This window comes from Sabethes cyaneus, chromosome 2 (genome assembly GCF_943734655.1).
Source record: "Sabethes cyaneus chromosome 2, idSabCyanKW18_F2, whole genome shotgun sequence".
In the NCBI taxonomy this organism is placed as follows: Eukaryota; Metazoa; Arthropoda; class Insecta; order Diptera; family Culicidae; genus Sabethes; species Sabethes cyaneus.
In genome coordinates, this window is record NC_071354.1 from 64,668,716 (window position 1) to 64,693,547 (window position 24,832).

General features: G+C 39.7%; 2 protein-coding genes across 2 annotated transcripts; one reads left to right on the forward strand and one right to left on the reverse strand.

Annotated features, from left to right (window-relative positions):
- Positions 1-495: 495 nt before the first annotated feature.
- LOC128735504 (caspase-like) lies at positions 496-1,456 on the reverse strand. Its single transcript, XM_053829985.1, has 2 exons — positions 1,395-1,456; positions 496-1,333 (listed from the first exon to the last, which is right to left on the reverse strand). Exons 1-2 carry the CDS (start codon positions 1,454-1,456, stop codon positions 496-498), a joined length of 900 nt encoding a protein of 299 aa, XP_053685960.1.
- A 3,244-nt stretch (positions 1,457-4,700) lies between these two features.
- LOC128735505 (prominin-1) lies at positions 4,701-24,640 on the forward strand. The gene is made up of 9 exons (XM_053829986.1): positions 4,701-4,705; positions 5,177-5,405; positions 13,877-14,030; positions 14,090-14,160; positions 14,223-14,458; positions 14,511-14,794; positions 14,852-16,574; positions 24,053-24,154; positions 24,472-24,640. The coding sequence occupies exons 1-9, from the start codon at positions 4,701-4,703 to the stop codon at positions 24,638-24,640; spliced, it is 2,973 nt and encodes a 990-aa protein (XP_053685961.1).
- Positions 24,641-24,832: the final 192 nt, after the last annotated feature.

Here is a 24,832-nt window from a genome sequence, read left to right on the forward strand (position 1 = left end):
AAGTCTCAATTTGCTGGATTTTCTGGACTATATTCGAAATTTACACGATTGTGCTCTACGCGTCTATATTGATTCTGTTTCTGTCATACTGTTCTAGAAACCTTTACTATTGTTGTCTATTTTACAGAGTTCTCAGTCAGCTATTAGAGTACAGGTCAATTGCGAGACTAGTTCTATGATCCTCATTGACTCCAATAGCTGCGACGACTGGTTTATTAGATAAGTATCGTACCTTGAGGTCAACTTGTGCAAAAATGTACTCCAGGGATTTTGTCATATCAGTAAGTTGCATGAAATAGCAATGCATTAGATTTTGCAGGAAATTGAGAAATCATTTATTAGCATGTTTCACCCTTCATCTAAATTCACATTTTGTTTCATGCTAATGAATCAATTAGTTCATAAATATATGGCTCAAGAGAATTACCGTGTGTTGGAGGCCTAGGTCGAGAATATAAACTACATATAATTCATTTTGATGTTTACAAACAAATTTCAGTTGATAGTTGTGACAACTCTACTTTTAGTCTTTTTAGTGAAATAGAACGTTTTCGTAAGCATCGAGACCAGGCATGGAACCTGCTTCTTGCGATCCATCTGTTTGTCGTACGGTACAAACGATTGAAACTCATAAGCAGTTCTTCTCGTAACACCGGTCAGCAGGGTCAGCAGATCGCGCACCTTCCCGTTCTCCGTCAGCTCCTTGCACAGGGATTGAACAAACCACGAACCTTGCCGAGGGTTTCTCCACGAGTAGAACCCGTCGTACGTGGAGTACATCACCAGTAAATCGGCCATCGCCGGTATCGAATATGTTACCGGTTCATTTATCGAATCAACCACGTCCTTCGAGACGGATCGGAAGGAAACGCCCGCATCGAACTGTTCGCCGCGACAAGCTTGAATGAAGAAAAGCTTGGGCTTCCCGATCAGTGAAGGGCATGCATCGCCAACAAAATTCTTCCATAGTGATTCCACGGTGTATTTGTTATCGCTTGCGTATAGAACTCCTTGTTCACCGTGGGACATTACAACTACCAGAAGACAATCATTTTCGGTATGATTTTCACGAGAAACTTCCTTCAGTTTGTCCAAGAGCTCTTTGCGATTAAGGTCATCAAAAACTCGCACATCAAAATCAAGATTTTTCAGCACGTTGCAAATGTCATCCCGATCTTTATCGGTTCCATTGCGTTTGGCCATGGTTGAGAAATTCATATGGCAGAAGACTAGTGCAACTCCTCGGTTGGTATTGGTCGTGTCGTAGTACTCATCTTGGGCCGGTCTGGATGTCGCCACTTGTGCGCTCGATGGCACGTCAGTGCTTTTGGATCTAAAAATAATGTGACCTCCGTGAGTAATTTGAACAAAAACATACCACTTTGATGACTAACTTGCTACCAAAACCGAGAACGTCCAGCTCATCATTCACCTGTGTTTGATTTTGATTTTCCATGCTGATTCACTTAACACTTTCACGACCGATTAAGACCAACTTCTATATTTTTGATACTGATTTAATTGCGGGTTCTTTCAGCTCCTATGCTATAGCAGGTATTGGTGCATTCGAATCAAGCACGGAATCGAAACGGTTGACTGATAAGAATGGATAGTGTGTTTTTTTTCTATCGCTATCTAACCGCAGAGTGTAAAGTAAGATAAGCGCGGCTGGAGCCGCGAAAGCATCGATAACAACGCGAACCGGGCGGCGGCGAACCGGGGTTTCAGTGCTGAACGTTGGATGGCACCAGTGGTTAGTAGCGTGTTTTTTATCAATTTGGGTTAGTTCTTAGGTGAAATAAAATTTTAGTTAATAAAAATATACTAAGAGGGCAAAGCTTTATTTTATTTTAGGGCTCAATGAAACCATTAAATAAAGAGAGATTTGGATTGATTCGATTTTACGTGGTTTTGTTAGGAAAATGTCGTTCAGCAGTGAAATTTATGAAAAACTGCAGTCATAACTAACAAAATACTCGTTCTGAACTATAAACTACTTTATATGGTAGCACAAGGGTTTCATTTGGGTCCATTTCTTTTCATTCTCTTTGTCGATCAAATTTTTTTTAAATTACTTGAAATAAAATGAAGAAAATCACCAAAGCTTGCCAATTTGTCTGGAGTAAAAGAGGAAACAACGCGAGAGAGGATTAAAGGTGTGCTGCGCATTGAACGCGGGTTGATTTGAAATAGCTTGTAGGCTTCAACGGATGTATTTGCAAGAGTTTTTCGCGGCAAACGAGGCATGCGTGGATAAATATCTCTATAATACTTCCTTCAAATGAAAAACGCTTAGTTTGGCTATCCTCATTTTCCATTTTCCCAATTTTGAATTTTGCGTTTTCAACAGATTGTTTCAAATCCTAGTTTCGATGGATTGATTTTAAATATGAACTGAACTTTTTTTTGGCTAAAATCAATGTACTCTTTTTACAAAATCTCAAGAAAACCTTCGAAGTATTCCCCGGTTTATTGAGTTCCTGAATCGTTTGTTAGAATACATGTTACAAACCGTCACTCTACTCTCTCTCACCTAGAAACGAAATGGACACATCGGTTGGTCCTTTAGGGCTTCTCTCGCTGCATTTTCCGAACTAAACTGTGCAAACCCAGACACAGGGTACAGGAAAATCGTTTAGTATTTCGTTGGCTTTTCGTGAGTGCGGTCGTCTAAATAAAGTGGAAAATCGGTACCATACTGGACGCTGAGGGTGTAACACGCTGTACCAAAGTGCCAAATTGGATTATCTCAACAGTGATTTTTTGGATCACGCTGAAGTCGCTTGTTGCGGGTGTGTGGATAAACTGCATAGCGTCTCGGATTTCCGTTTGAAAGCGAAGTAAGAAGATGTCATTATTCCTGTGAATCTATTTGAACTACTTTTTCGAGCAAAGAAAGGTACCAGTGCTGTTAGGAAAAATAGATCGAGTACCGGGTGTAAAAATCGATTTCTGTGGTTCCAATGGTAATTCAATTATTCGACATGCATGCGAAACAAACCGGACAAACACGGTTTCAGTGAAAGTTACTGCTAACGCCAATCGGTCAAAGGTTCAACTGTGATACGACGTCCAGCACGTGGTCATGCGTAGCGGATATGTTACCCACGTTTTTCTTCTGATCGAGATTAGCTGCAAAGCCAGTAGAAAGAAGCATCAGATTTGTGGTTTTTTGTGGGTTTCCTTTGTGGAAGATTACATCAATGAGTGCATAACCTTACAAAAATCTTTGGTTGGAGTTCTTTGCTTGACATCGATAGTATTCAGTCATTAGAGGTGGATGAAATTTGATGTTCTGTTCCAAGACACATATTGATGACCTGGTAACGTAATAGCCATTGGAAAATATCATGTTTGGTGCTACGAAAGGATTATCCGGTTTATGTTTTGTCCTAGTAGCTATCTAGGTTGGCCGCTCAGGACTAGTATCCATAATAGTTCCCCTTAACGGGTTGTTGGAGCACTGAAAAGCAGTCAATAGTAAGACGTGAGACAGTTTTCAAGTGAATAGTGAAAGAGAAACAGAGAGCGCTGAACCCGACTAACCATCAACAACACTTTGTGGTTTCATGGTGCTCATAAGGGTTCTTCTAGGATATCAAATTGCATTGAAATTTGTAGAACTGTGAGTTGCACCGCGATGTGCCCAACCGCAAAAAAGCGATTTACCTCCGATTGAACTAATTCCAGGAAGATCATGTGTCATTCATGTGAACTGGATGGATTGCAGAAAAAGTGTTTAAGCGTTTAAAACTATTTTTGTACATGCCTTGTGTTAAGTTGAATTGTAATGTGATTGTGCTACAGCAAGTCCCATAACGCGTAATTTATCATTGAAACTTGTGCAATATAATTTTTTAAGAAAAAAATTATAGAGTGGTTCATTAAGTTAAGTTTTTCTATTTCTAGTTTTCTTTACCCATTATCAATAATAAAGCTTCATTAATTCCTGTCACAGAATACGATAACCAACCTAATTCTGACCCCATCTGCAGCTGTACATGATATGGGTTTTACTGTAAGTGTCCAAATTATGTACAGCTGCTGATGTGGTCCAAATTAGGTTGGTACCCTATAAAGGGTGTCCCACATCAAATTGCACCACGGAAGAAACGCTGTAAAAAATTACCCATTGGGTATTTTCTCTTGAAAATTTGGGTAGAAGTAGTTTAGAGTGAATTGTTTACACTGCATTTTTGTCGCTGTCAGTTTTACGAAAATTGGAAAAATGGCGTCACCCGAAAAAGAACATCGCGGATTTATTTTGCGCAATCACCTAGAAAATCCATGGATGGATTATATGACTTACGTTAAGGCGCACTTCCGGCAGCTTCCGGGGCTACTGTTCTCCACCGCCCAGCACAAGTTTCATGTTCCGGAGAAAATAAGGAAGCAGAACCTTTCAAAGTTTGCTAAGAAATACATGATTTGCCAAGCGATCTGCTCATGTGGCAAACGGAATGCGCCGTTCGTGACTACCGGGACTGTAAACGGGCAGATCTACCTCAAGGAGTGGCTACAGAAGCATCTGCTTTCTCTGTTGGAGCAACTCGAGGGTCCTACGATCTTCTGGCCGAATCTAGCTTCGAGCCACTATTCAAAGGATGTTCTGGAATGGTACGAAGCCAACGGGGTTACCCAAGGACATGAACCCCCCTAACGTACCGGAACTAAGGCCCATCGAAAAATGCTGGGCTACTATGAAGTAGGTACTACGGAACCATCCCAAGAAGGTCAAATCTAAGGAAGACATGAAGAAAAAGTGGGTTTCTCTACAGAAGAAGTTGCAGCCAGATGTTGTAGGTACAGAACCTTATGAGTGGAGTTAAGCGTTAGGTGCGAGCATACGGTTATGGTATTGAAGTTGAGTGAAATAGTTTTGCCAAAGGCTTACTAATGGATTATATTTTATTGTCCGAAAGTTAGAAAAAGATCGGTCAATTAAGTAATTTCCTACAGCGTTTCTTCCGTAGTACAATTTGGTGTGGGACACCCTTTAGCATGTAACAGAGAATTGCTTAGCGTTTTTTCAAATTTTCGTTTTATAATTTAATATCTGACCTAAATTTAAACGATGTAGCCGCTCCAACTCCGCACACTCCTGCTCTTCCAGGCAGCGCTTCTTCCCCCGACAGATTTGGGTTTGCTGTATCTTCTTCCGACTGTGTCTTTCCAGGTACTGGCGTGTGGCACTGCGCATTTGGGCCACTCGCAAAGCGTTCTCCTCATCCATAACGTTCCTACATACATTTTCAAACCACTCGTTCCGCAGATTCCGTGCTACGCGCTCGATGGAGCTCTCCGGTACACTGCTAATTGCTATTTTGATTCCAGCTCGTTATCTTCCGCGTAGTTTACGGCGATGTCTGGTTCAGACCAGCGAAGTTTACCCGACGCTGGCGTCGGTAACGAATGTTATTCATAATGGAGAGTGTTGGGCGTATCGCAAACATCACTAGGTAGTGGTCCAGGTCAACGTTAGCGGTTCGACAGGATCTGACGCCAATGATGTCTGAGAAGTGTCGTTAGTCGATCAAAATGTGGTCGATCTGTGATTCTATTTGATTTGTTAACCTACGCTGGAACAAGGTACTACAGGTATACCTCCATAGTACGTACCCTCGATAATACGTACCCTCCATAATACGTACATTTTTCCTCGATAGTACGTACATTTTCCAACAATGATTTTTTTTAGTTTCTATATAAAGCAGAAACATTTTTATGAATATTTATGAGTCAATATAAGCAAATATGTATTCAATAATTATAAAATTTTGAATAATATTAGTTATTTCTATTATGTAAAAACCATTATTTTATTAATCAAATATACGTTCTAAATAACAGTTATTTAAGCATTGCGGGCAGAATCATGGTCGCTACTAGATTTTGCAGATTTTTGCTCAGAGAATTCACCTTTTCTGCGATTCGCATTCTTCCCAATTACAAACGTTTGCTAAATAAAAGCATGTCTGTCCTACATGTATTTTTTTAAATTTTTAACAGTACATGGCGGAAGATAGTTCCTATGCTAATGTATGCGCAACCGGAACGCTCCAATAATATTTCAGGACTATAAGATCGTGATTAAAGAAGTCAAGAAAGACGTCGCGGTCTGGTTTCGAAATACACAATTTATAAATCCCAATATCTCGAAGGCATTCGAAAGACTATATTCAAAAAAGGGCAGCTTCACTGCTAAATACAAACTTGATGAAGTTTGAATTTCGAACTTCAAGTATGCTCTGCTATCGAAAAAACAACACGAGCTATTTTTTGAAAACTTCTCAAATGAAAAAAAAAATCACCTTAAAGGACATTGTGGAATCGAAACGTAGAGAAAAGTCGCTCTATCAAATACTCTTCTCCCTGTCATCGCCGAAGAAAATTATGCCTGTGTGAAATCTTTGCCGATTAAGAAAAAATCGTGATAGTACTTTGATATAAACTTAGAAATAAATATTACTGTCATATTATCTTTTTGTTAAGTTATTATCACACTCAATAGAGGCGAAAATTAAAAGAATAATGTTACCTAAATTGGCAAAAAGAAAATGTTTATAATGGACAATATTATTATGGGACAGTTATGCTTTTATTTTGCATATGAAACTGTTCATGTTTGATATTTTTTGGAAAATTTTCGAACGAAGTCCGTCTAAATTACAGTTTGTAAGGTAAATTAGGATATAAATAAGCTACTTCCGTATTTTTCTCAAAATCGATCAATATTCACATGGGACAGGTATGCTTTCCTACGCAGATAAGCAGCCTTATAGGAACTTCTCCAATTTACGCAGCCTACAGCTGAAGCTTCATTTATTGTAGTTGTCTTCTGTAGTTGAGCTTATTGTCCAGCATATAGACTGGAAGCTCACACGATTGATATTAGTGGATTTGGAATGAAATGTCCCGAATGACGGCTATTGAGCTCCTCTTGTCATGTTTCTAGCATATATTTACAACTATGTACCAAACCTTTACCTAGATTTATTCGATTAAAATGTGTAAATTTTCAATTTGAGAGAGAATTTTGAAAAAATAGGAATTTTTGGATTCCTTTTGCTTTACTTTTCAACTATTTTTTAACATTTGTAGTTTTTTCCCAAAGTAATTTTACAAAGATAATTATTTATTTCATAATATCTGATCTGATCTACCTAATTTGGAAGTTTTAGACAATATTTAGTATAATAAAAATAATACTTTACCTTAAAAATTGTGATTCGATAGTACGTACGTTTCGATAGTACGTACGCTAAACGATGCGCGGGTGTACGTACTATCGAGGTATACCTGTATGACGGCCCTGTTCTTGGAGGTGGTGAAGTCGATAAGTGTTAGACCCACTTCGTTGAACAGCGCATGTAGGGGAGTGTCGTCGTGGTTGGGCCACATTTTGGAATTCGCCCATAGCTTTCGTTTCAAAAGGAATTTTAGAAATCTAAATATATCGTTGTAAATGTCTAAGAATACGGTATATTTCCGGAAAGTTTTGATTACTTGAAAAAAAAAAAAAAAAACAAAAGTTATAGGCTTTTAAGTGAAGACAATAAATGTTGGCATTGTCGAGCCATGTTGTACAGGTTGGGCCACCGCAGAAAATCTAAGACATACTTATTGAAATTCTATATAGAGACATGAAAATAATGAATTTCGTGAACAACGGCTCGTATATTCCGTGTCACGCGCCCGATGGAGCACTCCGCTACGCTGCTAATAGCTTGGGCTTAAACGTCTTCCTACGACTTGATCCTTTTCTATCGACAGACTTCACAGAGTACAGGGCTAGTGCAACAATCGTACTGACTCTATCTCGCAGCACCGCTAGAACTTACACGTATTCCAGCTGATACTACGAGGAAGTAGTGACCGAAGTTGCTGAATAAGAGCCTGACAACCACTGTAAGGTCTGTTTCATATCTACAGGTGCACAAGTCAACGACGGTACGCTTTTTTCAGCCGTTTACAAGCCCGGGAAGCTACAAAGTCGACCGCTGGCCGAATTGGTGTGCAGGCTATGAGGCCCGATCATCGGTCTATAAATCGTTTTCCTGCCGATCTGAGCGTTCATATCTCCGATTACGATCTTGATGTCTCATGGCGAATGCTTCCTGCTCGTCATTGAGTCTACCTTCGTCTAGACAGTGATATTGCAGAAACTGCTTTTTAACCTCAACATACACATCCTCTTGTTGAATTCTTTCTAATTCTAGTTCTAATTCTAATCACGTGGTTTTGCATTTTGCCTAGCACTACAAGTGCCGTTCCAAGTTCGTTGGTTGTTTTGTTCCTATTGTCCATGCCGAATATCGTAGTCGAATTTTTTTTGGTTGTTAATAGTAGCTTTGTTTGGGTAGGTTATCTTACGAGGGGTTCCCGAAGTCTCAGAATGGGGCTGCTATCTTTTATGATTAAAAATGACTGGAACTTATTTTCAAACAACTAGAAGGATATACCTTTCAAATGGATTAAAAAGCGCGTAGACGTTCTATTTGTCTTGTTGTTGAAAAACAGGTGATACAAGTGAAACTTTTTGGATTTTGCTGCTTTCATCTAGTTTCTGGATTACTTACTTTATTCTCTGCTGTCTGCCTATTGTCGAGTAGTTCGAGGTCAAACTAGGATATTTTTTGTTAAATAGACCTGCAGTTCTGTGGATAGAAGAATCTTTGAAAAATTGGTTTATTTTATTCCAAACAGATGGAATTTTATATCCAATTTCAACTCCGCTTTCAAGCCCAATTTAAGTCTTCGAAAACAGACACTGAAGAAGCCTGCAAGTCGTAGACGAACTACGTATCTGTCAAGAATAAATATGCATAGTAGAATTAAATTGGATAAGTTTTCTTTTTATTTAAATTTCAGGTTTCGTATTGTACTAAGACGCTCCAAAAACTTCAGCCAAAAAGTGTATTAGCATTTTGTTGCTCAGTTTACTGCTCAATGAGTAGAACAATGTGCCGGTTGCTGAGCACTCGCGGTCAGTAAAAAAAGAGAAAAGTTGAAACAAAACGGAGTAGAATAAATCGCGGCGGAACCATCCCTGCCGACAGAGAATGAGGCACTATAAGATGACAGCTCATCACGAGACTCGGTAGCGTAGCCCTAGTAAGGCAACCTACCTAAATTTCAAACCATAGGGACAAGTTAATCTTATCAGCCAAGAGCCGTGGCGGCTCTTGCCGTATCAAGAATGCCACTCCATTGTACTCAGCTCTGGGCTACTCGTCGCAAATTTGCTGATCGTCTCGACACACGCAAGTCGGCTTCAATCTGGTCGAGCCATCAAGCACGTTTGACCCTTTTTATTCCTGGTGCCGTTTCGGTGGGGTTCTTGAAGAGAACCGATTTCACTGCACAGTCGTCCGGCATCTTTGTGACGGGGCTGGCCCACCGTAGTCGCTCAACTTTCGCCAGGCTTACAATGGGAATCTCTCCAAGTAGTGCCTGCAATCGTGGTTCATACGCCTACGCTTCCAAAAGTAGTCCGCAACACCTTCCATTGCACGTATATCTTCCGTAACCAAAGTTGCTGTCTCTAGTCCGTAGAGTCCGGTCAGATTAGCGTTTTCTACATTGTCAGCTTTGTGCGGCCGCGAATGCTCCTTGACCGAAGCGTCTTGCGGAGGCGAAACTAGGCTCGATTTCTAGCTGGAATGCGTCGTTGAATTTTCTTATTCGTATTATTATCGGCGGTGACCAGAGATCACAAATGTACGAATTCATCAACCACTTCCAGTTCAGTCAAACCAGTCAGTCCAGTCAATAGTCACTGTTCGTATGAGGCAAATGTTGCCTTCTCTGGAGTCTCTTCCTACCATGTATTTGGTTTTTGACGCATTGATTTGTAACCCAATCCTCTCGGCTTCCGTTTTTAGTCTGGCGTAGATTGCCTCCGCCGTCCCAAGATTTCTAATAATGATGTCATGGTCGTCTGCGAAGGCTAGAGGTTGGCTAATTTAGCTGAAGATCGTTCCTCTCGTTTCGATTCCCGCTCGCCAGATCACACCTTCAATAGCGATATTGAATAACACACAGGACAGTCCATCCCCTTGCCGCAACGCTCTGTGCGATTCGAAAGGACTCGAGAGTGTCCCCAAAAACGCGCACGTAGCACCTCACTCGCGGTACCTGGAACTGCAGATCGCCTAATTTCGTTGGTGCTGCTCGCTCAGTTAGTACCCCGAAAGATCGACTTCGTGGCACTACAGGAGATTTTTTTTATTATAGTCACTTTAACAGCTTAGGTCATTCGTGACTTCTGCGGGGATGGGATTTGAACCCGGGTCCGCGGCGTGAGAGGCGTGAATGCTAACCACTACGCCGGGATTGACCCCTACAGGAGATTTGTCGCAAAGGCGAAAAGGTCTGGAGGATCCGTGCGGCAAGGCTAAATTTTATCAGAGCGGTGCACGGTGATTCGGATTTGAAAAATGCGGACATTAGCAATTGGATAAAAAATATGTAATTTTTCAAAGGTGGTATCTTTGGAGAAGTTTAATAATAAAATAAAGCGCATCGTTTTGCACTATCAGGGTGACCGTGAATTCACCTATTCAGTATGCTGAAATACATATTTACATGTTTTTCACTGAGATGCATATTTAATGAGTTAAAAAAATTTCAACAAAACATTTTTCAATTGATTTTTTCTCAGATTTCTTCAGATGGAAATATTTTTTTTAAATAAAATATAGTACTTTTATTTAATGGTTGTCTGGTTTGCGCGAATTTGCCCGAAATTGAAAACAAAATTTTGAATATTGCAAAATTTTTTTTCATTTATTTTATAATATACTAGCTGACCCGACAAACTTCGTATTGCCACAAATTAAACTGTGTTGTACATAAATCGTGAATCTCGGATGACCTTTGTCACAATCTTGAGTTTTGCAAGTTTCTGGGGAGTTCATGGGTGTTTTAATATAAAAATTTTCCTCACAGTAAAGTGGAAAACAACTCCCCCCATTGCTAAGCCTGATAAAATAAAGCGGATAGCATTTAAATATTCGCTATCATTACAAACCATTTCGCCGAATACCATTTTGCGGAACACCAATTCTCGGTTGACCATAACGCGGAATATAGAATTTCGCAGAATACCATTTCACGAAAAACCTTACGCGGGATGTACCATTTCACGGAAATTCTTTTCGTAGAAAGTACCATTGCGCAGGCGTGACCCAACTGAAGGAAAGTAATAGAGGTCAGTAGATCTAGGAAAATAAATAAACCTAGATAGAGGTGATCTCTACGGGGGGCTGTCTCCCCGCAGTGGCAGGCGAATCCGAAGGCAGGTCGCCGGCAACACTCCCGGCCTATGACCGTCTCGCGCTGATTTATCTAATGTTACTATTGATAGTTTTTGGTGGTCTTATTTTTGATTAATGTTTTATGAAAAAGTCAAAAATTTCTCGATTAGTTCGATTAGTTTTTGAGTTACCGTCATCCGGGGCGAGATTGTGCCAAAAAAGCATATGTTTTTGTTCTTTAGCTCAGTATACACACAATTTAGGAAATAAGTTGATTTCAAACCTATCAAATTATACTAATTTGTTCAATTAACAACTACCGTAGATATGGTTTAGGTACAATGAAACCTTATTTCACTGGAAGTGCATGAACTTTGGCACAATCTCACCCCTTCTAGGGGGTGACATTGTGCCAAATACTTAAAGTTAGGCTAAAACCTTAAACAGTGAACATGTTTGTAAACAATACACATGAATATCAGTATAAAGTAGTTCATATGGGGCCATCCATGAACTAAGTGGACTATTAGCGACAGGGGGTCGGCCAAAAACAACGCATCATACAAAAAGTATGAACGAAAATAACCCGGGAAAGTCTTAAATAACTAAAAATGAGTTCGTAGTCAATGGACAGCCTTTATATAGCCAGTAGCGTTTCGAGGGTTAACAAGGGGGAGATATATGAAGGTGTGTATCCCAAGGGGGCATACCCATTTTATCATTTAACAAAAGTAACCATTACTTCGTTCGAGAACCCGCAGCCGCAGAACATGTGGCCTATCCCACCCTCCTCCTCCCTCCTTAAAACTGACAGTTTATACACGGTATAATATAATCGACTTATATTAGAGTGTTTTTTCAAAGTATCTCAAATTTCCAGAGGAAAAGAAAAAATTTTTTATATTATTTAGCAGACATATGATGCTGTTTGCTCCAAAATGGATGATGCAATCTAATCTGTCAAAATATTGTGCTCAACAGTAAAGAATGTGAGTGTACTGGTGTATACTGACGTATTTTTGTTGTGTATGTGAAATCCACAAATAGGATCGATCATTATGGCTTGGCGCAATCTCAGCCCCATGAAGCTCGAAAAGTACAAAGTTTCGAAAAATATTATTTTCGTAATCAAAACTTATCCAACGCATAATAACCTTTCAATACATTGTAAATTATTAGTTTATATACCTTCAAAATAGCAAGTTGATGCGATTTCTTGTTTGGGTTGGTTTATGCGGGATATTTTTTACAAGCGTTATTTGCGAGTATTTTTGATCGCGAACTTTGAAACCCTCTTTAGGCTAAATAGTTTGCTAATATTATCTGTGTTCCATTCTAAGTTATGAATAAATATGTTATATTCATCATCAGTTTGAATTTAGGTCACCGGTTTCTATGGATATAATAAATTTTCACATATAAACATTTTTCGTTTTTGGCACAATCTCACCCCGGATGGCGGTACGCAAAAATTTCTGTTTTATTTGTAATATAGTCCTTATCCCCATACCACAGGGGTGAGGGGTCTCAAACCATCATTAAAAAAATCCTGCCTCCAAAACCCCCCACATGCCAAATTTGATTCCATTTGCTTGATTAATTCTCGAGTTATGCAGAAATTTGTGTTTCATTTGTATGGGAGCCTCTCCTCTTAGTGGGAGGAGGAGACTCTAACAATCATAAGAACCTTCCCTGGCCCCAAAACCCCTATATGCAAATTTTCACGCCGATCGGTTCAGTAGTTTTCGATTCTATAAGGAACATTCGGGCAGACAGACAGAAAGCCATTTTTATAGGTATAGATTTGTATGGGAGCCCCCCCCTCTTGTTGGGGGGAGGGATCTCTAACCATCATAAGAACCTTCTCTGGCACCAAAAAACCCTACATGCATTACTTGGAAAGATACGCATTATACACTAGCGAAAGTTTGGAGACTACTGGGGGTCGGCCACATTGCAAGGATGTTGGACGACTGTGCAGTAAAACCCGTTCTCTTCAAGAGCTCCACCGCCATCAGGAATAGAGGGGCCCAGCGTGTTAGCCAGATTGAACGACGATATGGCAACTGGCTTGTTAGACTAGTATCGTATCTCGAAGCTAACTGGGCGGGATTGTTTGGCAGTGTTGCTAGTTGTATTCCATTAAATTAAAAAGTTGTACGGATTTTTTCGCATATTAGTATACTCCTTAAAAATATCTTTATGTTATCTTATAAATTAAACAGGTAATGCCTCAGTTCCTAAATAGGTCGAGCAAGAAGTATATTGCAGAGCTCGTTCCACTAGGAAAATCGAACCGTTAACTATAACGGAGACTGCAAATAATTTAGGATGAAATGCGTCGTTGATCCGATTAAATCGCAGCCTATGTGAAAGTTCAGATGTTAAATACGATTACCAACCTTAAGCCGACGGATCAATTCCATTCTAATTTAATTATTTCCTCATGTTTAATTGCAGCTACTATGTACACTAGGCGGAAACGATGATAATCACAAAGCTGGCGCATCATCGGACAAAATCACTCGTTTAATACTGCCATTAGAGCATGGTAAGTTCTGACCTCATTATCGTTGACCACGACGTTAAACAAGTCTGCTTTCTATCATTCGCAACAGGAATCATCTGAATCACCCATTCCCCAGGACTTTCCGGAACCAGCGCCATCCGATGCATACATTATTCCGACGCTCGGGCTTCATCAAGGGACGTTCGTCTTTTCCTATTTGTCGATCTTCCTTGCATACATCACACCGTACGATCTGCCAGTAGGTAAGACAGGCGTGATTCGTCCGCCCTCGCTGTTCGGTTTTCCCAAAGGTCGATTAAAGTCTACTGTATTCTAGAGCTTCTGCGAGATGCCTTCCACACGCGGGTTTCGTTTTTGGAACTCATCATGGAGGTTTGTACATTTGCGAATTTTTCAGTCTTTTGATAGATCTTATGAAAACTATTGATTTGCAGGCTTTAAAGGTGGAGTCAGGATACATTTGCCTTATTGCGATATTTTTCTTGATTTCGCTCATTCCTCTGTGCTACACAATCGCGTGGGCTTGCTCGAAGCGGGCAGACGACGATATCAACGCCGGCCCTACGGTCGATGCCATCATTCAGGCCGAAGAGTTATCACTCGAAGAGTCGTTGAAGTGCCGAAGAAGTTTTCTGAGTCTGTCGCTACAGATTATTATTCTGCTGCTGATGTAAGTTGTGAAACAAAGTGATCGATGGTTGGAATCATGAGAATATTTCCAGAGCCGGTGTTATAGCTATGTTTGTGACGAACGAACAAATTGCTTCGTCTATTAACGAGACACCGTCAGTGCTGCGATCGTCTTTGGCTGATTTGGAAACATTTCTTCGGGACACTGAACAGCAGATTTCGTTTGTAATACTGGAAGGTTTGCAAACCACTGTCGACAGGATCAAGAACGATCTAGAAGGGATAGATAAGTTGCTTGGAGAACCGGTTCAAAACCATCTATCGTTATTCACTGGAATTGAGATAATCTTTGAATCAATCATGGATATTAGTACAAGTATCCCACCGAAAATCGATCTAAGAACAAAATACTAAAATCTAAATTTTTTTGCAGGCAGTAATAATTTGTCGCGAAGGATATCACTCCTACAGGAAACGTTAGCACGAGCGGCTAAAATTTCATACGAAGCAGAGTATCGCTTGGATGAGTTGCAGATTCAGCTTTCCGTACTGCAGCGACAGTGCAGCTACCGGGATAGACCGCTTTGTGATACGCTAAAAATTCGAAACTTTGAGGAATCAGGTTTGATAGAGAAAATTCGAACACTTCAGAATGATCCTGTTTTGTCAAAACTCATGACGATGGGTGAAGCCGGTAAAAATAGTACAATGAAGCTGCTAACGCAGGAACTGACAGTGGCACGGGCAATTTTTCGAAACTATCGAACAGAGCTGAGGAATGCTACTCTGGTGTCACGGGAACACATCAGTAATCATCTGGAAGATTTTACCAATGCAACAATTTCATCCACAAGTATTTTATCGGTCACCGTGAATAACTTGGTAGCGGAAGTGTCAAGAATTGGAAATTTTTCTGATTCGCTTTTCGACTACTACATAGAGATTGGAGAAGTTCTGTGGTTAACCGGCCTTTCAGCAACAATATGTACGTTATTGGTGACGTTAATTTTGCTGGGAGCATTAAGCTGTGGTTGTTGTCATGCTGATAATAAAGCAGGAATAACACTGATCATTGGAGCGGTTGTCATTTGCATAGCGAGTATTGCACTTTCGGGATTTGCAATGGTCGAAATGCTGTTAGGTGCACATGGTCACGTTTTCATCTGCAATCCATTGTATGACGCACCGAACTATACAATTTTAGGTAAATTGATTGATAAACCCGGGCTCATTTACCCTGTGGAACCACCGAATGGAATCATTGATAAGCTGGTTGCAATGGCCGATCCGAATCGAACGTTTTCTCTCAACGTTTCGTTGGCAAGCGCTATAAACGAGTGCGAACGGAACAAAGGATCGTTTTCAACCTTCCAGTTGGAAGGATTGATTAACGTTTCATCCATCATGGATTATCGCAGTTATCCCCATTTGGAGAATTCCATCCAACAGATTGCCGCTTCCGAAGCTCCTTTCATCAAATTCACTGCCCCAATCCAATCGATTCTGGAGGACATGTTAACTGATTCGGATGTGAATCTCACTGCGTTTCGAATGGATCTGACCCAGCTATCGCCGGACAAGGACGTTATGACATTTATCGACCAGTTGCAGCGGGTCTCCGCCCAGATACAGGATGTTGCAACATCCTCACGGATGGCAACTTTGGGCAGTAGGGCTAAACGACTACAGGCTTCACTTCTACAACCCCTGGAACATCTTCGTGGAGATATCGTTTACCATTTGACGGCACTAGAGCTTCAACTTTCTCCGTGGGCTGCACAGTTGAACAAAAGTTTGAATCACTTACGTGGCGCCCAAACCTATCTCGATCTCGAATCGGCTGCAGTGTGCTACAACAAAAGTGAATTGTTCCGAAATCACCTGCGTGGTCATTTCGAAGCCTATCGGAATCATTCGAATGTGATTTTAAGTGACAAGTGCGCTAGTTGTAGACCGCTGTTTGATATTTTCGACGCCATGCGAGTGCTCTTCTGTCATCACATTATGGATCCGATGAATGGGCTTTGGTTTTCGTCGTTTCTTTGCCTATTTCTGTGGGCTATTTCCACACCTGTGTCACTGCTGATGTCTTCCACCTACCGGAAGCTTGAATTACTATCCGGCAAACTGCAGCAAACGACGAGTAATTTCTACGGGTAGGTTGAGTTGAAATACACGAGTTTGGTTCGTCGAGAGGGAATCCGAGCCCGGCTACAATATTTGGGGTATTTGTGAAAGTTTTTCATATCATCTATATTTCTTTAAAACAAAAACTTTCGTTCACAACAGCTTTTTCCATAGCGACATCATCTATGCTTTACTCGCAGCTCGCCATATTGAAATAAGGTATTAAACCTTTGATTGATCGATAATGATCTTCTGTCATTTGACCTTTTACGTCGTCAGCGTTGGAACCAGAAGACGAAAAGGAAATATCGTCAGCAAACAAGCGTGGTTTCCCGTGTAGATTAAGATTGGTAATTCCATTTATGTAGATTAGGAATAACAGCGGACCTAGATTGCTCCCTTGTGGAACAACCGCTGTCAAATTGCAAAGACTGCTCTGTAACCCATTGCTCTCGACGCATTGAGTTCTGTAGCTTTCCAAAATTAAAGTGGCGATACTCCGTATTCCACAGTAGTCGAACTACCGAAGCAAAATTTGGTGATCGATTGTGTCAAATGCCTTTTTGAGATCAAACAATAAAACATCCATGAGCTTCTCAAAATCCTGAGCTTTGGTGATGTCGTCAATGCTGTAGTCAAAATACTCGAGTCAGCACGAAAGCGATACAGGTAGCTGTATCTATAAAGTGTGTTATTTTGTTGTAGAGAATCCACAATCATTTTTGTCAGCATCAAGATCCAAGATTTTTTTTATTATAGTCACTTTGAAAGGTTCATTTGTCACTTCTACGGGGTTGGAATTTGAAGCCAGGTTCTCGGCGTGAGAGGCGTGAATGCTAATCACTACACCGGGATTGACCCCTACAAGATCTTGTTTATGGTAAATAAGACAGGGATTGGTCGGTAGTTGCCCACATCTGTCTCGCTACGCAACTTTTGAATAAGAATTACGCGGGATATTTTGAGGACACTAGTTAGGATAATATCCAGTTTTATTCATTGCGCACGTCGTTTAGTATGGTTGAGAAGAAAACGTGAGGAATGCCATCCGGTTCGTAGCTTTTTGATCTGCCAATCCTAAATATGAGTTCATGTTCAGCGACTGGAGTCAAGAATATTGAGTTATTTTGATGGTTCTGGATGCTGGAAATGGTAAACGTTACGATTGATGCGTAGTATTAAGGCGAACTGGGTTTCTATGGGTCCAAAGTAGTTGTTGAACGTTTTAGCTATTTCAGGACCATGGGATATTTTGTGACCATTTACTTCAAGTTTGAAGGAGCTAGCAGCCATATTTTTTCGACCAATCAACTTATTTAGATTCTTTCACATGTTGTTTTGATCTTCTGCTCAGCAACCATGATGTAATAAGTCTTTTTTGAATGATGCTTTTCTATTTGAATTTTCTTAGATATATAATCGAGGAGGTTCTCCAGCTGGTTATCAGCCGGTCATCTCTTATGCTGTGTAAAAAGTTAAAAATACCGGTCCATTAGATCGAAAACTTCGGACTTTCGGGAGCAATTGGATAAAAAATGAAAGTTTGAATTGGACTTGGCAATTAGACTTCGAACTGGACGAGAATTAGAATTTAAATTGGGCTTCAAATCAGACTTTACATAGGGCATTACATAAGACTTGAATTTGGATTATTTTGGGCTTGAAGCTTTATTTTAAATTGAACTGGAAATAGAACTAAAAATTAGGTTTGAAATTAGACTAAAATTTGGGATGATTTGGACTAGTAGTTTTACTTAAAATTGGACATGAAATCGGACTGAAAGGAAAATTTGAAGTTGCTATTTGAAATTGAACTTGAAATTTTTAACTTTCGCGCGAAATAAATGTTTAAAATTAACCCAATAAGTTATACTATGTATTTGAATGGATAGATTAAACTATAATGTGAAGCTTTGCATATTAAATTGATTTTTAGTATATTGTTAGTACCTGGTGTAAGCTAGCCACCTACCGAAAATCAATTTAATTGGTAATTTGACAACTGAGATATCGCGGTGGGCGCACAGCACCACCCACTGCCTTATTCGGAGGACTCCTGTATGTAAAACGACGTATCAGGGATTTAAAGAGAAATACCACTAACTTGCCAAAAGATGGCGCTAGGCAGCAGAGGGTTAAATTTGACTTAAAATAGGATTTATATTAGACTTGGAATCGGGATTAAAATTGCATGAACACGAAATTAGACACAAAGATTTAATTGAAATTAGGATTGACATATTTCGTCTTACTCTCTCACATGTTTTATATATTTTCTGTTCATTTTTGCCTTTTGTTGTCCCGTTTTTACACTTTTTTCTCCTTCTCTGTACCATTTTCTTAGTTTATGCTCTCACTTTTCTTCTGTTTTCCTCTTTTTCTCTCGTTTTTCTTTTTTTCTGTTCCCTGTTTTCTGTTTCATTGCTCCGTTTTTCTTCGTTTCCTGTCCCATTTTTTCGAATTTTCTGTTCTGTTTTTCCTTTTGTTTTTCGCTTATTATTTATAACTTTTCTTCCTGTTTTCCGTCTTTTTCCCTGTTTCCTTCTACCTCTTTTTGGTTTCCAAGTTTCGTCTTTTTTAAATTTTTTATCTCCTTTCCTTCTTTTTTGTCCATTTTCGTCTGTTATGAGATGCTGTGTAGGGTAGAGTACATATAGGATATAGTACATTGTTCCGTGTTTCCTCTTTGCCCCGTCCGTTCTTCTCTTCTTTTACGTTTATTCTGGTTTTGGCTTTTCCCATTAATTATTTTGATCTGATTTTCCTTATTCATCTTCTGTTTTTCGCCCATTTCTTTCCAGTTTTATCATTTTCCTTGGCTCGTTTTTCCTGTCTATCTTATCATCCTCTTCTGTCCCACTTTTCCATCCCATTACCAATCTCATTTTGTCCCACATTTGTCATTCTGTTCTCTTTTTACCGTTTCCTCCGTTTCTTCTATCGTTGTATCGTTGTTTCTTTCTCTCTCTTTCTCTCTCTCTCTCTCTCTCTCTCTCTCTCTCTCTTACTATTTTTTTTTCTTTTGGGTTTTCTTGTTTCGTTTTTTCTTTCTTTTCTCGTTTTCACACTGTTTCTTTCCCGTTTATCCCCTTTTTATGTTCACATTTTTTCTTTTTCTGTTTTCCCCCTTACTATGCCTTTTTTCTGCCCGATGGTTCCTCTTTATCTTCTTCTGCTCTATCGTTTTTCGCCCTTGTCAGTCCTGATGTTCCTCTTGTTTTTCTCTTTTTTGCAACGTTTTGTTTTACGTTTTATCCCGTTTATCTTCCGTTTTCAATTTTTACTTCATTTTTTTCCACATTATCCTCGTTTTCTTTATTGTTTTTTCTTTTCTCCTTCGTTCGTCCTCTTTTTCTGTCCAGTCTTCTCTTTTTTGCCTCGATTTTTCTTTTTGTTTCTCGCTTTCTTCTCTTCCGCTTTTTACTCTCTTCCCGTTTTTCCTCCCATTGCACAGTGGGCAGAATCGACTGAAAAACGGAACTTTTTGTTGCTGTTGTTTTTAAGACATAAAAAGTGACTTTTCTTATTAAAAATAAATCATGATAAAACGATTGGTGACAGTCTCAACGCGCGAAAATGACGAAAAGTAGTCCATTTTGCCCCATTTATCCATATTTTTTAATAGTTTTGAAAGAATCATGTATAAACTGTTACTAATTTGAGATTCTATGGTAAGGAAAACAGAAGAATCCATTTTACTAAGGGATTTTGTACTACAGTCAGAATTCAAATTCGATGCTTTTGCCAAAGATTTTCAAGAAGGCAAGCCTGTTGTGCAGGTTGAAACAATAGGAAGGCGATTTTTGTAGCCACCCTAACTCAGACCCTTAGCGTCAAATAAAAAATATGGGTCTAAAATTTTTCAACCTGGAAGAAACACATCGTCGGTCGATCTTCCTTCTGTTTCAACCTGCACAACAGGCATGCCTTCTTGAAAATCTTTAGCAAAAACAACGAATTGGAATTTTGACTGTAAATAAGGGTGTCCCACATCACCACATCGCCGAAGAAACGCTGTAGAAAATTACCTAATTGGCCGACCCTTTTCAAACTTTCAGACAATAAAATACAGTCATCCCAGTATTACGGGCCAGTTAAGCATGATGATGCTACAAAATTATTGGCAGAAACACAGATTTAAATAATTTACAGTTTATTTATAACTTAATTGGTTTTAAATATATCATAATTTGACGTTCTGTAGGCAAACTTATTCCAAAATCACACACTTTTTTGCAAAACAACAAAATGTAAGCATGTTCCATTCCCAGTATTATGGGCCACTTTTAAACCTGGTCAGAATTGTGGGTCAATGCTCCCAGTATTATGGGTCAGTAAAACAAAATTGATTTTATTTAGAGAAAAGCAAGCGCGCGTGCGTGTGTGTGTGTGTATGTGTGTGTGTATGTATGTGTGCAGTTCTCCCGATTTAGTGATCTTGTTGTATCTTGTGCTGTACTCAGCAACTGTCTGAGTGAGTTGAGATTAGAATCCATTTAAGCTTCTTCTTCAGGAAGCATATTAAACTGATTCAATCTATGATGGATGGTATTCAGTGCTGTGTTCGGATTACGAGTAGATTGTCAAGTTCATTCGAATCACGCAGAGGGCTTCATCAAGGTAATGGTCTCCAGGATAGCACATGAAAAAGCAAGTGTACAAACAACTACCCTGCAAATTATTTGCCTCACATTCGGTAGGAATAAGACGACCAGGGGTGCAGCGAGCAAGATGGTTTGACTAGGTGGAGCGAGTCTGAGAAATTGGAGAGCGTTGGCCTACAACCGAGTGCATTGGAGAAACTTTGTTCATCAGGCTTTCACCCTTATTCTGCGAGTCACATGACTCAATACGACAATTGTCACTTGGGTGACTCGCCACGGCGAGTCGAGTCACCTAAGTGACACTCGTGTCACCTAGGTAAGAAACCCTTGTCACCTAAGTGACAAGGCGAGTCACCTAGGTGACAATTGTCACCTGATTCGCGGTGACTGCAACATAGTCACGTCACTCGCCTCGCAGAATAAGGGTATTTGTCTTAGAACGGCAAGCCAACTAAGTAAAGTAAGTAAGTTCAAGAAGAAGAAGAAAAGTATTTGGTCCTGGCTTATTAGTTTTGGGTGGTTTCCAAAAATAACGCGGAACTGTACTGTACGGTAGATTGTGAACCTTTGCAACTTCCCGAATTTTTTCGGTTTGTCTTGCTAGATCAAGAGCGTAATGCAATATATCAGGATCATGGAGCTTCGATTTCTGTATCTTGATTTTCCTTGCACGTTTTTTAGTTTTACTGAGAAAAAAATTACAATTATAGTCAAAAACAGCGAATACTGTTGATCTATATGCTTGACCCATAATACTGGGAAAAGTCAATTTTGCTCCCAGTATTATGGGCCATTGATTAATTTCGTATATTAAAGCGGAAAATGCATTTTTCTAGGTGGTTTCACCGTAATTCTATGAATATATACCTATTCCCTCGATTTCCATCCATTTTACGCTCAGACACACAAATTTACGCCGTTATTCAGCTTATAATTCACAACCGACTTTTTATAACAACCGCAAAAAGAGCAACAAATCGAAAGTCGATTGGAGCCACCGGACAGCTATCGGAAAATTAAGAAAATTAACGCATTGGAACTGAATGTATTGCTGTCAACCATGCAGCAGAATGTTGCTGCTATCTATTGAACTCATACTCGATAGTTAAATATTAATTTGTTACGTATAAAACTAACGTAAAGTGTAGACTGGCCCATAATACTGGGTGGTCCATAATACTGGGGTGACTGTATAACCCATTTGTAAGCTTTTGGCATATTTATCTCATTGAACTTGCAGCTTCTTCTGTACGGATGCTTTCGTAATGTCTGCTTCATAATAGGCCAGTATTTTTCATTGGGCCTTAGTTCCAGTGCGTTGGGGGGGTTCATGTCCTCGGGTACGAAAGTAACCCCGCTGGCTTCGTACCACTCCAGGACATCCTTTGAATAGTGGCACGAAGCTTGATCCGGCCGCAAGATCGTAGGGCCCTCGTGTTGCTTCAACAGAGGAAGTAGACACTCTTTGAGGTAGATCTGCCCGTTTACAGCCCCGGTAGTCATGAACGGCGAATTCTGTTTGCCACAAAAGCAGATCGCTTGCCAAATCATGTATTTCTTGGCAAACATTGAAAGTTTCTGCATCCTTACTTCCTCCAAAGTATCAAACTTGTGCTGAGCGGTGGAGCACAGTAGCCCCGGGAGCTGCCTGAAGTCCACCTTGACGTAAAGTCTCATCATCCATGACGCGACGTTGCTTTTCGGGTGACGCCATTTTGTTCAATTTGCTAAAAACTGACCGCGATAAAAATATAGTGCAAAGAATATACTCTAAACTATTTCTACCCAAATTTTCAAGAGAAAATATCCCATGGGTAGTTTTCTATAGCGTTTCTTCCGTGATGCAATTTGATGTGGTACACCCTTTAGTACAAAATTCTTGAGCAAAATGTGGCAAATCAGGTTTTTAGATGATGCTGTATTAAAATAAAATTGTTCGTATTCCTTTTTCCTGAAATTCTTCTACTTTTCTTACCGTAGAATCTCAAATTAGAGATAGCTTGTACATGATTCTTTCTTAAAATGATTAGAAACTGACAAACAAGAAAAAAAATTAAAGAAATTTAATGTGACAGAACGTAATTTTTCTGGTATTCTTTGGAGTTTACCACAATTACTTAACTTGAAATTGGACTTAAAATTCCAAATGAATAAAATTGGTTTTAAATTTGACTTGAAGCTGAATTTGAATTTAGATTTGAAAGCATATAAAATTTAACATGAAATTGGACTTGAAATTGTACTTGAAGTTGGACTCAGGGATGGTACGATCACTTCGACCCAATTTTGATTCATTTGACAGTACCTTCTCAGCCGAGCAAAATTTGACGAAGTGATGTATGGGACATTTGTTTAATAATAAGGTTAATTAATTAAGTTAATTAATAAAGTCTTGCTGTATCTTTTGTATTTACGGTGCTACCATGCTAGTATCTCTAGTTACTAAAAACTAAGTGATTGTTCATTTAATCACTAATGAGTTACTAGTATTGTAGCGCTGTAACTTCACTCCAATTTACAAAAGCTATATGCAGTCAAAAAGCTAATATATAACAACGTGCTGTAATAAATGCCAGATATGCTAATAAGCGACTGAATTACCCTTTACCTTACGAACCTTGAACTTTATAACGGACCATTTAGCATAATTGGTTAAAAATAATTTTATGTCATTTCATAGATAATTCAGGGCGGGACGACCGCATTTATGAAAACAATCCAAAATGTTTTTCTTCGCAAACAAAATTGTAAATGAAATTTGTTAAATTCGAAACATTTTTTAAAGAACACGTATCTTTCACGATTACCGGGTGCTCGGAGACTTTATTTTCCTTTATCTCGCCTTCTCGACGAGCCTGCCGACAGCTATCTTCAATTTGATTGACTATGAACTAAAATCACAGCACAACCGGCTCACTCCGTTCGGATCCCCGGGGGCCACTGCATCTTCAGCAGCAACAGCAACAGTATCCGGAATCAACCAGCCGTTGGTCGACTACACAGAGGTAACTATCCTGTCAAGGCACTTCATTTCATTGATTCACTCATTTTCGAAACTAACGCAAAATTCTGCCTCTCTTCCCGCTTTTTTGTCGCTATTCCGCAAGACCGCATATGATGTCCCGCACTGCCACCCCAGTCAACGTAATTCCGGACATTGATAGGTCCAATTGGTGATTGGTGTATTGTTTCACCTTGCCCAACTTACATACACTCACACTTACACAACCATAAATCACTAAATACAGCGACCCGAGGATCCATTCAGTAACCCCACATTAGAATTCATCGAACTATCATTGCGTCCATATCCCCGATGCAGGTTCGTTTCGGTGCATTTTGCCGAAGTCACGGAGAGTTGCACCGATGATGATATCATCTACGACGATGTGGATGTGTACCGGGATGACGAAGTTGATGTCGACTACATTGAGCTGACCCCCAAGGAAGACGATGACGACTCCATGAAGTATCGAGAGTGTTTAGTATGATGAAATGTTGTTTTTTTATTAAATTTCTACATACTCTAATGTAAGTGAGCCCTTAGGGTAATAAAGCGTAGAAAACCATGCCATGTGTTTTTAGCTATAGTGATAATAACTAGTAGTGGCTAATGCTGATGCAAACACCGAATGAAAACTGCTGATAAGAAACGTTACCCATTTAACGCGAGATGCGGGATG

Coding starts and splice junctions, on each gene's coding strand:
- LOC128735504 (XM_053829985.1), bottom strand. CDS start 1,456: ATGGAAAATCAAAATCAAACACAGGTGAATGATGAGCTGGACGTTCTC. Junction 1,334..1,394: donor GTTCTCGGTTTTGGTAGCAA/GTTAGTCATCAA, acceptor CATTATTTTTAG/ATCCAAAAGCACTGACGTGC.
- LOC128735505 (XM_053829986.1), top strand. Junction 14,031..14,089: donor ACCGTACGATCTGCCAGTAG/GTAAGACAGGCG, acceptor GGTCGATTAAAG/TCTACTGTATTCTAGAGCTT. Junction 14,795..14,851: donor AATCATGGATATTAGTACAA/GTATCCCACCGA, acceptor ATTTTTTTGCAG/GCAGTAATAATTTGTCGCGA.